The sequence below is a fragment of the Hyaena hyaena genome, unplaced genomic scaffold (assembly GCF_003009895.1).
Source record: "Hyaena hyaena isolate Hyena2069 unplaced genomic scaffold, ASM300989v1 scaffold_185, whole genome shotgun sequence".
In the NCBI taxonomy this organism is placed as follows: Eukaryota; Metazoa; Chordata; class Mammalia; order Carnivora; family Hyaenidae; genus Hyaena; species Hyaena hyaena.
In genome coordinates, this window is record NW_024080816.1 from 2,465,308 (window position 1) to 2,481,234 (window position 15,927).

Consider the following 15,927-nt stretch of genomic DNA (forward strand, 5'->3'; position numbering starts at 1 on the left):
CCTAAAAGAATTTAATGGTCTGAGTTGGAGAAAATCCTATAAACCCTTGATGACTTCACAAGATCTGGTGTCAAAGCCTACCATGGACAAAGTTGATAGGCGGTAGCCAAGAGAATTCACACTTGTAGAAATATACTGCTAAGGAAAGTAACCCTTGTACTAATTCCAAACCCAAGGTTAGGGGAGGAGATTCCCAGTAGGTGCAGAGTGAGTAGAAGAAGGCCGTCAGAGGTACAGTCCAGAGCACAAATGAGTTAAAGAAATGCATACGAAGCCACTGTCTGAAGGATTCAACTTCTTGGATGCCTTCCTCTGGGCAAGGGAAACACTGCATTTTAGACATGGTTTTAAATAAGAGCTTCTTTAAGGGTGGTTCCGTCGGTTAAACGTCTGACTCGACTTCAGCTCCAGTCATGATCTCATGGTTCAGGAGACTGAGCCCTACATCGGGCTGGCAGTGAGGAACCTGCTTGGAATTCTCTCTCTCTCTTCCTCTCTCTCTGCCCCTCTCATGCTCTCTCTCTCTTTCAAAATAAATAAGATAAATAACCTTAAAAATGTTTAATAAAATATTTCCATACTATAATTGCCTTTATTTAACCGACTCTTCTCTAAAGTCTGAACCAGCCATATTTGTGGTACTCCTGTGAAAAATAAAGGAATGGGGAAATAAAGGAATTGTGGCTTGCCCCTAACCACATCCCCACCAATGGCCAAGCTGTGGCAGCAGTATTTCATCACTGGGACTGTGTCCCAGAGCTCCGTGCAAAGACATATGTAAAGGAAATGGTGTCCCATTGGGAGCAGCTGAAAGAACCAAGAAAGTCTGAGAAGCACTAGCCAAGTGGACTGCTTGGAAGCAAATGTGAGACACCCCTTCAAGGAAGGCAACCTTCAAGAAAAGAGAAGTCTGACATGTATTGTAGCTAAAGAAAGCAGAAAGACCAGCATGTGGAAGAGTAAGAGCCGAAAACAGGATAACGTATTCTAAGGAAGTACAAATAATTCAGAATGCCTGAAGAAAAGAGGACAATGATGGGAAACTGACAGGTAGGTAGATAAAAGATGATTAAGCGAAGAAATTTACACTATCTTGAAAGCCATGAGAAGCCGTAAAATCCTGGAAGTTGCTCTGCTTTAGTTAATGGATGGGAGAATCAGAAATATTAATAAAGACTGCCACGAGTAAAGTTGCAGGGAACGGAGATGCAACTAGGAGGAAGTAGAATTTACAAAGGTTAATTCCATATTTTCTCCAAAGTCAATTCCACCAGTTCAATTAGACGGGAAAACAGGAAAATTATAGAAAATCCAAGATAAAAGAGGCATACTGATCATAGCTAGGTAGTAGAAATAAAAATTAACCTAATCGGGTTCTAGAAGAAACGTATTCAACAGATCTCAAAGTCTCAGGCATAAGTCTATTTTCAGGAAAAATTACTTTTTTGTGAACAAAACCAAATGGTGAGTAGATATATCTTCTAATGACATATTAAATGTTTCAAAACAATATTGGAAGTCATTGGTCAAAATCAAATGGGTTGTTGACAGAGAACTGAAAGTATACTTACTATACCAGAATTAAAATTTAATTTAATTTAATTTAATTTAAAATTTTTTAATTAAAAAAAAGGGAAGAAAGCTAAAAGTAAAGCTAGCCTGTTCTGGAAAAGGGTTAGTTGTAGCACATGGCGGATCTACTGACTACAGCTGGCCCACTTCAGAGCATCAGGTTGAAGCATTTTAGAAAGGCAGCCAGAAACAGGTAATCCTGGGATGAGGAGGGGAGAGTAATGAAAACATGGTTGGAAATGGATAAAAGTCTGAACTACATTACCCAAAGCACCCCAATTCTCTCAACAGACAGGAAACCGGGAACAAGCTGGAATGTCTTAAAAACAGAATTGGGATTCCGGACTTACAATGGCCAGTTTTCATTTCCAGCTACCTGGCAAAAGTAGTGGCGATGTACAAAAGCAATTTTTTAAGATCCTTGTGTCACTCTATGGCCCCCAAATTTTGATCATTTGTAGTGATTATATATTCAGAAGTGCTGATTAATACGAATTACTACCACTATGGGTGATTTCAGGAGACTCAGACGCCAGTCACAGATTGCTAAAACAGTAAACATAAGACTATGAATATATGTGAAATCTGCTTATAAATAAAAATAAGCAAACTCTAAAGACTATTTACTTGTCTAATAACCATCTGCTGTCCTCAGCCATTCTTGGTTTAAGTAATTATAACCAAGATACCAAGTATCGATGGTTATTTTTTTTAAAAATCAACCGGACCAATATTCAACTAAATAATTAGAATTAGCAGGGTGAATTAAAGATTTAAAAATAATGAAATGAAACATTTAAATTTTTAGAGCTCTTACTAACAAATATTAAGTTAACCACATAAAGACCTCATTAACATTGATGTGAGTTTTGTTCATTTCTTTTTTTTTTTTTTTTTATTTATTTCTAGGAGAGAGAGAGAGACAGCGTGAGCAGGGGAGGGTCAGAGAGAGAGGGAGTCACAGAATGAAACAGCCTCCAGGCTCTGAGCTGGCAGTCAGCACAGAGCCCGACACGGGGCTCGAACCCACGAACCGCGAGATCATGACCTAAGCGAAAGTCGGACGCTTAACCGACTAAGCCACCCAGGCGTCCCGAGTTTTGTTCATTTCTTAACAGTTACATTTCTGCATCCGTACTGTCTCCACTCAAATCCAGAACCACAGATCTGACTGGCCAGGGCACATCTCCATTTAGCTACCTCACAGCCATCTCAGATTAAAGTATCCAGTCCAGTACTATTGAGCTGCCTCCTAAATGTGTTCATAATAGTCCTCTTTATATCAATAAATGGCACCAACATCCACTGAATTGTTCAAATCAAAACCTTACAGCTGGTCTTCATTCCTCCTTTCACTTTAACCGCTATGTTCCCAAATCAAAGCCATTAGCAAGCACCATTGAGTTTACCTACAAAATACACCCTGATCCATCTCCACTGCTACTCATCCTAGCTCCAGCTATTCACCACCAGCCATTCATGCCCACTTCCATGCCACTGTCAGTCCGATCCTATTGTTTAACAGCTTTGTCTTTACTGAACCAAGGTTCTCAAGTCACAACACTCCCACATGCCTTCAGCTGTAAAGGCTTCACCTTCTCCCACAATCCTCGACTTGATGAAAAAGGAGAGAACGGTCTGCTCCTTTCCTATCCAGACAAGAAACTCACCACTCTTCACAATTTAACCATGCTCCCTAGCACTCCCAGGTCCTTTCCCTTCCAACTCCCCTAACGCCATTCAAATCCTAACAATCTTCAGAGCCCATTTCAGGATCTATCTATTCCATTACTCTAATTCTTACTCATACTGACCTTGACCTTCTCTGAACTTAATTATACCACTCACACATTTAATCCCTATACTGCTACTTACTTATTTCATGTGTGTATATGTGTTCTCCTTCAAACACAAGAGAATGTTAATTCCTAGAGGCCAGAAGTATTCACTGTAGTAATACTCTATATACAGTGCTCTATACCCTGTAGGTATTTACTAAATATTGAACAAATTAAATAATCCTTTATAAGACGTTCCTTGGTGCTTATGACAGCTTTTTGCCTGTAAAAGATACTGAATAAATACCCAATGAATAAAAAGCTTTATAAAAATGTAAGGAGAAGAAAATTATAATCTGAAAAAGATATCATTTCTAAATATAATTTGGAACTTATCGACACGTCAGGATTCTGTTTTAAAATTAATTCTGATATTCCACAAGGACCTTCAAAGGTACTGCATTATTTAGTGTGAATTATTCTTGAAGAACAAAGCTTATTTGATGGTAACACTGGAAACAGCAATAAGGGCAATTTTTCCCTTAAAAAAATCTTATGTTCTTTACCCAAGGAGATTGAAGGCCAATATTTTTAAAGCAAACATAAGGAATATCACCTTCAAGTGGGACAAAAGCATTCCTAGTACTGAAATACCCTGCTCCTTAGTGTGTTTAATTTCAAAAATAATATTTGCAAGTTCCTCCAAAACAACACTCTTATCTTGAAGAATAAAAAAAAACTTACAAATATAGTATGGGTATCTTTTACACAGATTTCTTTGGCATATCAAATATACTATATAATTTCACTAGTTTTCCTCTACTGTCTAATAAATTCAAAGTGCATCCAAAATGCAGGGAAAGGATACCTCCTTTGCCTAGTGAATCACATACCTACTTCCTGAAACACACAGGCTCCACGGGATGCCTTACAGTGTTCCATGAACTTTGAGACACTGGGCCAGAAATTAGACACTTCCCTAGGGAAAAAAATTCTTTTTTTTTTTTAATCACTTTTGCTTCCTGAGTTCTTATTCTTTATGTTGGAAAAAGACAAAATGCACACTGGACATTCAATGACACATAGACATCAAAGGACTTCATTAAAAATGTCTTATTTTTATAGGCTGCATACCTTGTCTTTTTAGGCAATGGTAATATTGTAAAATAGAATAAATTCACCTGCTTATCCTGTGATGTAAATTCTTCTCTGTCAAAAAGAAAGCACATTTTGTGAAGAAAATGCAAGTCCCATACGTTGCTGGTGGAGATGTTAAAATGATGCATCAGCTTTTGAAAATAGCTTGGCAGCTCCTCAAAACATTAAATATGGAGTTACCATATGACCTAGAAAGTCCATTGTCCTTTATAGATAGATACATAGATACATGATAGATAGATAGAGACTCAAATCCCATAATGATTATTTACTTAACTTAAAAACACAATCTTCATTTGGTAAATTCAGCATGGCAAAAATATTATGTGCCAAAATGGTACATGCCTATGTTACTCTTGTATCTAAAGCAGTACAAACTACAAAACGCCCTTTGGATAAGCCAAACCCTCAAAGGAACAGAGTTCTCCTTATCATTAGACTGAGAATAAACGTGTCAACATGGGCAAGACGGTTCATTTGTATTGTTAGAAGATACTACCTCAGACTGTTGGTGAGTCAGCACTACCCCTTAGTTTCAATCTGCCTCAGGTCTTCCTTCTGGGTTTTCAGACCCCAGAAACAGTGCCCAGGCTGGCCCCAGTCTTCTCTTTAAATGCTTCAAACTGTGACCACCTCCTCTTCTAAGTTTATAGTATTCTCTTGGGAATTAATTACACACAGTTGTTGTGATAAACCTTATATTCTTTAATTTCTCATGTGTTTATATGATGACTTCCCAATTAAATTGGACAGTTTTTGAAGAAAGAACTAAGTATTATAGCTCTTTGTTAGTACCAGAGCATAAAACACAGTGCCATATATATCTGGTGCATACCATGTAAAGTATATTTTTATTAATATTAAATACATGATATAAAAGTTGTCTTGATACTCTTACCTATAACAGCAATTCTGCAATATAATATACAAAAAACTCAGTCTCTCAGAAAAAAAGAAGTCTGAGAGAAATAAGAGATAAGGGAACTAGTATCTGTGGATGGCTGACAGGGTGTCACTGGTTAGGTTTTTCATATATTATCATGTTTGATCATTAATTAATCAAGACTCACTTGGAAATGCGAGTTCAAGAAACACGAAATCGATCAGCCACTGGACCTATTTTCAGGTTTTACTTGATATATAAAACAGCATATATTTCTAAAAGAAACAGTGCTGTAGTATAATGCAAAAAGGACAGGAAAATAAGCATGGTGACAATATATTATAACAGCACAGGGCCACCTGGGTGGCTCAGTTGGCTGAGCATCTGACTTCGACTCAGGTCATGATCTCATTATTCATGAGTTTGGGTCCCATGTCAGGCTCTCTAATGTCAGCACAGAGCCCACTTCAGATAGATCCTCTGTCTCCCTCTCTCTCTGTCCCTGCCCCCCATCTCTCAAAAATAAATAAATAAACATTAAAAAAAAAAGAGACCAAAAATTGAAAACCACCACCACCACCAACAACAACAACAACAACACGCTTTGCAGTTTCTGAATGCCAAGCAAGAGGCTGAGGAGTTTACATCTGTTACCTCCATTCTAATCCCAACTCTAGAACTTCCTCGCTACACAAATAAGCGGCTTCAGTTCTCTGAACCTTAGTTTCTTCATTTGCAGAACAGAAAGGATTCTATCCCATGTGGTGGTTGTAAGGCTCAAGTCAGAGGAGGCATGCAAAGTGGGAAAAAATGTTGAAAACTCTATTGAGCATTTGGGAAATTCAATTAATGGCCTTATTAAGAAAAACAATTTCTAAAGCAATTATTTAAGAAGCAGTCAGATATTTCTGACTGCTAATGAAATTACTGGAAAGATTTCATTAGAGGTGCCCCCTTCACACCAACTCAGATTCCATCAATGCCCAGTGTGCCCAGGACTATGTTGAACTACTTCCCTGTGAGCCATTCCAGGCAGGCATGTATAGCCTAACACCTCCAATAATATTAACAAGCTGAGCTCTGAATATTTTTGGAATTCAATTAAAAAGAAAACAAGTTCCAACATGTAATAACACTAATCCAGATTTCTCACCAAAGGTACTCTTAATTTTGTGATATAGGAGGATTTTACTGAAATGTCAAATAAACCTAAAGTGTTTACAATAAATATTATATCAAGGTTAACCATACTTAACTGATGGGGAAAAAATCTTTACTTCTACTAAGGAAGCTCCTATGCCAGTAATTCCATCGTTTTCAGAAAAAAAAGCTATAAGAACAGAAATACTAAGACTACAAAAGCAAACTTGGTAAGAGCATGTAGCATGGCTCTCTGCCCAGATGCTCGAGTACGCACACATGCCTGAGATCTATTTACATGATGGCTCCAAAGTATCTAACTTTAAGAGTTCCCCCACCATGTGGCTAGCACATTTCACCTAATGCTCAAAACATGCTGAGATACTAGAACCAAGGGTCCTGTCCTACAAAAGTATCCTTTATTGAATAGTATTTGTACTAATTGTTTTAAAGCTTACACAGTCGAAAGTCTTGTAACTAACTCTACTGCGTTTTTTCAGATGAAAGCAATTCGAGTCCAAAAACTGTTTTTTACTTAACCACCTGTCTTTTACTAACCGTTTCTTTACAAGAACCAAACAGCACACACAGGGTGCTATAGATAAGTCATGTGCTTTCAGCAGATGGTCTCTTGTAACGGCCATGTTCATCTAACACCAGACATTCTCTATGACCTACAACCCTACACAACTGCAGATTGTTCTTCTTTATGTTATCAACATAATTTTTGAAAATTCATTAAGTAATATAAAATGAAAAAAATGTAATTTGCATTGCAGCTTTGGAGGGGAAAGCAGAAATGCAGAAGTAATCCTAACAAAATTTCCTAAAATAATATGTATACATCCTATAATATGCATTATAATAATAATTTACCCAATATAAAACCCAAATGAATTGCTGCTGTGTATTCAATTATAGTTTATAAAAATTTAAGTATGTGTATAAATAATATAAAGAATATGACAATTTATAGTATTAATATACTTTTAAGAAAATGATACTTTCAGTTTGCCTACCTATGGATCAAAGCCTAGGGTGTTGAACAACCTTCAGAAAAAAGTTTTCAGTGAGAGCTTTGCTTTTTCCTTTTTTTAAAGATTTTATTTTCAAATTATCTATGTACCTAGATGGGGCTCAAACTCACAATCCCGAGATCAAGAGTCACATGCTCTACCAGCTAAGTTAGCCAGGCACCCCAAGAGCTTCTCTTTAAAAATTAGCATTTGTGGTAACTGATTCCCTTAGTTAGGAAAATGAATTGCTATGCCTTTCTGTACTTTTAGAATTTAAAAAGTGAGTTCATAACACTGATAGTCTGAAATCAGGAAGGGTGATATCTCTGGTTTGCTCTTTTTTCTCAGGATTGCTTTGGCTTTGGGGGTCTTTTGTGCTTCCATACAAACTTTAGGACGGTTTCTTCCATTTCTGTGAAGAATGCCTTTGGTATTTTGATGGGGAATGCATTGAATCTGTAGATGGCTTTTGAGTGGTACAGCCATTTTAACAATAGCAAATCTTCCAATCGATGAACACAGGGTGCCTTTCCATTTGTTTGTGTCTTTGATTTCTTTCAGCAAAGTCTTACAATTTTCACCATACAGATCTTTCACTTTCTTGGTAAAACTTATTCCCAAGTATTTTATTGTTTTCGATGCTATTGTGAATGGGATAGTTTTCTTTATTTCTTTTTCCATTGTTTCATGATTTCTATAAGCTGGTTTTGCTAACCTGCTACTTTACTGTAATCACTGATTAATCCCAACAGGTTTTTTTGTTGGTTTTTTAAAGTTTTCTACATATAAGAGCCTATCATCAGCAAGCCATAGTAATAAAAACAGTATGATATTGGCACAAAAAGAGACACATAGACCAGAACAGAGAGCCCAGAATTTAATCTCAGCATATACTGTCAAATAATATTCATGACAAGAGAACCAAGAACGCCCAATGGGTAAAAGATACTCTCATCAAATGGTGCTGGGGAATTTAGAGGAACACATGCAGAATAATAAAATCAGACCCCTAACTCACATCACTTACAAAAACTAACTTAAAATGGATCAAAGAGTTAAAAATAACACCTGATACCAAAAAACTCCTAGAAGATAGGAAAGAAGCTCGTTGATACTTAGCAATGATTGTTTTGTACCTGAAGCACAAACAACAAAAGCAAAAATCAACAAACAGGACTACATCAAACTCAAAAGCTTCTGCACAGCAAAAGAAACTAACAAATTGAAAAGGCAGCCTACAAAATGGGGGAAAAAAATTGTAAACCATGTATCAGATAAGGGGTTAATATCCAAAGTATATAAAGAACTAACACAAGTTAATAATTAATAAACACTCCCATTTTTTAAACGGGCAGAAGAACTAAAGAGAAATCTTTCCAAAGAGGACATCAAAATAGTCAAAAAGCATACGAGCAGATGCTCAACATCACTAAATCATCAGGGAAATGCAAATAAAAACCGCACTGAGATATCACCTCATACTCGCTGGAATGGCTATCATCAAGAAGACAAGAGACAGCAGGTGCTGGCGAGAATGTGGGAATGTAAATTAGTCCAACCACTATGGAAAACAATATGGAGGTCACTCAAAAACTTGAAAATACACTTACCATACATTCCAGCAACTCCATTTCTGGGAATATACTCAAAGGAAACGAAAACAGGAATTTGATGAGATATACACACCCCCATGTTTACTGCAACATTATTGACAATAGCCACAATATAAAAGCAACCAAATGCCCATTAATGGATGAATGGATAGAAAAAGATGTTATATATGCACAATAAAATATTATTTAGCCATGAGAAAGGAGGATAGCCAATCATTTGCAAGATCACAGATGGACCTTGAGCACATTATGCTAAATGGGATAAGCCAGGCAAAGAGAAGTACTATATGGTATCACTTATACATGGAATCTTAAAAGACAAAACATCCTAAAAATGAAAAATAAAAAAAAAATAAGAAAAGAAAATGGTGGTTACCAGGGGATGGAGGAGTACAGTAGAAGTGTTGTTTAAGGGCATAAACTTGTAATGAGTACTAAAATAGCCATAGAGACTAAATGTACAGTTTGTTGAACAGCAATAATAATAATAATGTTGTATTGAAATTATGTAATGTGATAAATATCACTACAATGGCAACTATATTACATATATAAATGTATCAAAGTAACACAATATACACCTTAAATTTATAGAATGTTACCTGTTAAATTTATCCAATAAAAAACTGATAGGAAATAACAAAAGTTGGAAGAATCATACTCCCTAATTTCAAGACTTACTGAAAAGCTACAAAAGTCAACTCAATATAGTATTAAAAATGAATAGGCACATAAATAAATGGAATAGTCGATAAAGTATAGAAATAGATTTACACACATAGAGGAAATTCACTTTGACAGAGTATAAAAGTAATTCAATAGAGAAAGGATAATCTTTCAACAAATAGTCCTGGACTCACTGAATATCCATATGAAAAATTGGACATCAACCCATACCTCATATCTTTATAAAAATTAACTGAGAATGAATCATAGACCTATTTGTAAAACCTAAAACTACAAAACCTATAGAAGAAAACATAGGAGGAAACCTTGATGACCTTACACTAAGCAAAAAGTTCTGAGATACAACACTAAAGGCATAATCCATAAAAGAAAAACTTGATAAGGTGGACTTTATAAAAATTTAAAACATTTGCCCTGCAAAAAAGATCTTTATGTAAATGGGAGAAAATATCTGCAAATCTCTTATCTGACAAAAGGTTTCTATTCAGAATACAGAAACTCTCAAAATTCAGTGACAAGAAAACAACCCAGTTAAAAAATGGGCAAAAAAAGGAGGGGGGACACCTGGGTGGCTCAGTTGGTTAAGTGTCCAACTCTTGATTTTGGCTCAGGTCATGCTCTCATGGTTCAAGTGATTCAGCCCCGCATTGGGCTCTGTGCTGACAGCTCAGAGTCTGCTTGGGATTCTCTCTCTCCCTTTCTCTCCCTGCCTTTTCCCTGCTTGTTCTCTCTCTCTCTCTCTCTCTCTCAAAATAAACTTAAAAAAGAGTGGGCAAAAGATGTGAACAGATAATTCACCAATGAATACACACAGATGGCAAATAAGCATATGAAAAAAAATACTCAACATTATTATTCATTAGGGAAAACAGATATCAAAACCACAATCACTACACACCTACTAGAATATCTTTAAAAAGGCAAAAAAAAAATTGTGAAACAACATGCTGGCACAGATACAGAGCAGTTAGAACTCCCTTACATTGCTAATGGGAACTCAAAATGGTACAGCCACTTGGGAAAACAATTTCATAGTTTCTTACCATAAAACCATTTATATAACATATAAATATGTGCTTACCAAATAACCAGAAACCACACTCCTCCAAGTATTTACCCAAGAGAAATGAAAATTTATGATCACACAACAACCTATCCGTGAATATTTAAAGCCTCTTTAGTCATAATTGTTAGAAAACAAAAACAACCCAAATCCCCATCAGCAAGTATAAACAAACAGTGGTACATCCACCCAGTGGAATATTACTCAGTAGTAAAAAGGAATGAACTACTGACACATGCAACAACATGAATAATTCCCAAACATATTTTGCCAAGTGAATAAAAAGACCCAAAAGGCTACATACTGGATGATTCCATTTATATGACATTCTGAAAGAGGCAAAACTGTGGGAATACACAACAAATCTGTGGTTCTTATATATGGTCAGTTTTTTCACAAAGGGATCAAGCCTTGTCAATGAGGAAGGTAAAGTCATGAGCAATGGTGTGGGAATACAATAAATATAAGGAGGAAATGAACCTCAGCCTCTACCTAACATTATATACAAAAATTAATTTGAGATGGATCACAAACCTAATCATAAAAGCTAAAACTTTAAAACTTCCAGAAGAAACACTAGGAGATTATCTTATTACCTTGGGGATTATAGAAGCATTGCTTGCCACAAAAAAAAAATAAATAAATACTCAAAAGAGAAAAAGATTTGTAAGGTTGGACTTCATCAAAATGTTAAAACTTGGGATCATCAAAAGATACATCAAAACATGAAAAGGTAAGTGAGATACTGGAAGGTAATATCTGTGATACATATATATAACAAAGGATTTATATCCAGAATATCTAAAGAACTCTTACAAGTCAATAATAAAAACACAAAGAATCCCAATTTTTTAATGGGCAAACATTCAAAGAGACCCCTCACAAAACAAGATATATGAATGGCCAATAAGAACATGAAAAGTGCTGAACATAATTAATCACCAAGAAAACATGAATTAAAACCACAATGAAATACCTTTTTAAAACTACTAGGATGGCTAAAATTTAAAAGGCTAACAATACCAAATATTGCAGAGGATGTAGAAAAATGGAAACTCTCATATATTGGTCATGGAGATATAAAATGATACAGCCGTTTTGGAAAAAATGTTGATAGGCATTTTTATAAACATACACCTTCACCATGACCTAGCAATTTCACTCTTAACCAAGAGAAATGAAAACATATGTCAACAAAATACTTATACAATAATATTTGTTGCAATTTTATTTGCAGCAGCCCCAACTGGAAACAACCCAAATATCCGTCCACTCACAATCTGTCAAATTGTGGTGTAATCATAGAATACTACTTGACCATAAAAAAAAAAAAGAATGAATTACCAACAAACACAAAAACATGGATGACTGTCAAAAAAATATTTTGAGTGAAATAAGTCAACCACCAAACACTACATACTGAATGATTCCATTGAGAGGAAACTCAAGGGCATGTGAAAGTAATCTACAATGATAGGATCAGAACAACGGTAGTCCATGGAGTGGAAACTGAAAGAGGGCACAAAAGAACTTTCGGGGGTAATAAAATATTTTAAGTTTTTGTTTATTTGTTTTCAATTTATTTAGAGAAAGAGCACATGCAGGGAGGGGCACAGAGAGGGGGAGAGATCAAATCCCAGGTAGGTTCTGCCTGTCAGCAGGGAGCCCAAGGCAGGGCTCCATCTCACAAATCATGAGATCATGACCTGAGCCAAAAGCAAGTCAGAGGCTCAACCAACTGAGCCACTCAGGCACCTCGAAATGCAGATCATATCACATGGCACCCTGCAACACTGAACAAATGGCTACTTTTAGAGAGTGTATAATTCACTCAAATTCACAGGAGAAGGCATAAGTTCACACAGGGCCCTTTTGTTTGGGATAGCAGAATGGTCTTATTTTAAGTAATCTGAAACTATTTATTGACAAATAAAAATAATATTTTTAATTAAACTTGCCAATATAAGTAGTATGAACCAATATAAGTATGGACCAAATAAAGAGGCTAAACACTGAATCGGGTTCCTAAGTATCTTATCTTGGGAACACATGAACTATTATTAAAGTCAATACCAAAAAAAGAAAAGTATACACTATCATCATTATGTTATTCCTGATTGGGCAGGGATGACAGTTAACAATATAAATTATGATGAGAATAATTTATATAGGGAGAAATATGGCTATGTTAACTACCCATAACCTCTGTTCTCAATCGAATCCAACATAGAAGACATATTTCATCCAAGAGTCAATGGTTTTGCTGTAGGGTCTACAACTATAACTCTAGTTCTCATACAATATTAGGAATTTCAACCCCAAAGGAAAATGATGGTTCATATAGGAACCCCCACAAAAGAACTAAACCAGGCAGAAGGTTTATCTAGACTAAAACTGACAACATTTTACTGAATCTCTTCACCTTTTATTTAAAAAATAGATAAAGGAAATACAGTGTTATTGTTTACTTGATCAGTGCGTCCTACAATCCTTTAACCAGAAACCTACTTCCCAACTTCAGTATAAGACAATCCATGATATGTATGCAGACACACATACACACGTGTGCATACACATCCATTTGTGAGTATGTGCATGTGTTTGAGTGATCATATGTCTGTGTGCCTAACAAGTTCTCTGTGCTTTTCAAAGAGTTCTAAACGGATTTGGCATTGGTCCTAGAAGAAAACACCTAAAATAATAAAAGATTGGAGCACCCCATTTTTTAAAGCTCTCTGCAGAAGAAGCTCACCTGTGCCCTCATCTGCACCTCCGAGAGGAGCTCCGAGTACTGCAATTCCAGTTCCTTCTTTTGTTTGTGCCAGCAGCTCTCTTGGGCTTTGATCTGCTCTGCCACTTTGTTGAAAGTGTCTTCCTGGGTCTGCTGAAGCTCCCTCATTGTATCAGACTTGTTTTTACAGATATACTCCAGATGACTTATCTAAATGGGAAATGCAATAGACAATATGATAGGCTCACAAAACATTTCTTTGCATCATCTCCCCCAAAACCAGCTACAATTTTCACCTATGATTTACTAAGCTCACATAAAAATTTTAAGTTAAAGTGAAAACCAAAAAATTAAGAAACAGAGATCAGTAGGGCAAATTATCATATTTTAGGAGAAAATGGTATCATTTTATGTACATATGCTGAGATAACAAATCATTTTTCTCTAATAAAGTTACTCTAAAATCAACTTTACTGAGAAAATTACAAAGACTATTCTTATTTCTAGAACCAAAGTTCTTCAATGGAAAACAAAGTATTTCAATGAGATTTACAAACCTACAAACATTTTACGTATAATAAAACAGAATGGCCCAACCATTTTTTTATTTCACGTTCAAAACACTGGAAAGAAAATCATCGAACGTGTATGACAATTAATGATGTTTTTAAACTATGAAAAACTATTAAAACATAATACCATCTCAGAGGGTTCAAACATGTACTCATTTTAATTATCGGTAATTTTCAAACCCATTATACACACATTCACAATCATGAACAGCATCTGTGCTTCTCACAATTTATTCCCTCATTTCCTCAATCCTACTTCTCAGTGCCCATGGTTGTATTTGCCAATCGAACCAAGGTAAAATGCCCTCACTCTAAAATTAGGCCAAGATGCCATTTCATTAGTTCAACAGATTAGAATTAAAAACAAAAACACTTAGGTAACAGTTTTTCTCTTCACTTTCCTTAAGAGTAAATGCCATTTCAACTAAGATCTGGAAACCAGACCACATAATATAGTTCTGACCAGTTCAACAGACCCAAGATAAGAACTGATATCTTTAATGGTAGAACATGTTGGTCTGCTAAGCCACTTTAATTTTCCATCACCAAAAGAGGGCTTTTTAAAAATTTTCTGAAAGACTGAATTCCTGGGCTCGGGAATGGTAAAGCGATCCTAAGAGTCTACTGTTTTTTCCTACCATGTATACTTCTTGCATTCTACAGCACAGAAAGGGTTTTGTAATACACAGCTTATTATAATTCAAGCAATATCATAAACATTATTTTCAATGTTTAAGTGCTTTTAAAGTAACACTTCATTATTTCCTGAACTAAAATTTTAAGATCATGTTTTTGAATAACTTTATCTTGTTTCTATTTTATGCTAACATAAAGAGTTGGTTTATTCATGTAAATGACTAAGTTCTTTGAATTGCTTCATCAGTAAGATTAATTTATTTTCTTTTAATTAGGTCCCTGTGGCTAATACTGGCTAGTAGTATTAGCATGTCCTGCACAAGAGTGTGGAGCTTAGAGACTTCATACAGACTTCAGTCACATTTACATGCCCACAGCAATGGCATCAAACTGAGTTGTAGACAAGCCATAATTAATGGTATTGAATTATTAACATCCAAATTCTTTTTGAAATAAGATGAATGTCAGCCCCTCTTAATGATACTGTGATGTGGACAAATGTCACTGAATTTAATAGAGGTATCTGGTGCCTGAGGACAGTTACCTTCTCATTAGCCCTGGTGAGGTCTGAGATCAGGGCATCAACATTCTCCTGCAAGACTGCGCAGAGCTCGGACCACGAGAATTTATCCAGCATGCCTTCTGGTTGTTTTATGAGCGCATAGCCCGCGATCAAGTGCTGATACAAGGTATGAAGAAAGGTTAGCTTCTCCTGTGAGGGAAAAAAAAAATTAATTCCAGTATATCAACACTGTAAGAAGTAAAACACACACTATGTATGGGGAAGAATTTGTTTCAAAAACTTGAAAAGGAATTAAAATGCTCAAGTCTCAGAATATTGTCATTCCTAGTCCTTTTCCACATTCAAAACTAAGCAGCAGATAAAAACTTGGAGGTGGCTTAAGCTTGGTATTCAAAACCAAAAATATGAAGTCTAGAAGCCCAAAGACCAGGGTTCTGATTCCAGTTCTGCTACTACTGAGGATGTCATCTAAGTGCCTGTTCGGCCATCACCTTTCTCAGACACATGACAGATCTGTACTAATTGTTTCTAAGCCCGTTTAACTAGATGTCGGTA

The 15,927-nt window shown here is 35.9% G+C and overlaps 1 protein-coding gene across 1 annotated transcript in view; it reads right to left on the reverse strand.

The window, feature by feature from the left end:
- CCDC171 (coiled-coil domain containing 171) overlaps window positions 1–15,927 on the reverse strand; it is a 293,576-nt gene that overhangs the window by 165,914 nt on the left and 111,735 nt on the right. Inside the window, exons 15-16 of the mRNA XM_039240931.1 lie at window positions 15,394–15,561; window positions 13,663–13,851 (exon numbers count right to left, since the gene is read on the reverse strand). Of these exons, the coding sequence (XP_039096862.1) occupies window positions 13,663–13,851; window positions 15,394–15,561 (357 nt within the window). The remainder of the gene's footprint in view (window positions 1–13,662; window positions 13,852–15,393; window positions 15,562–15,927) is intronic.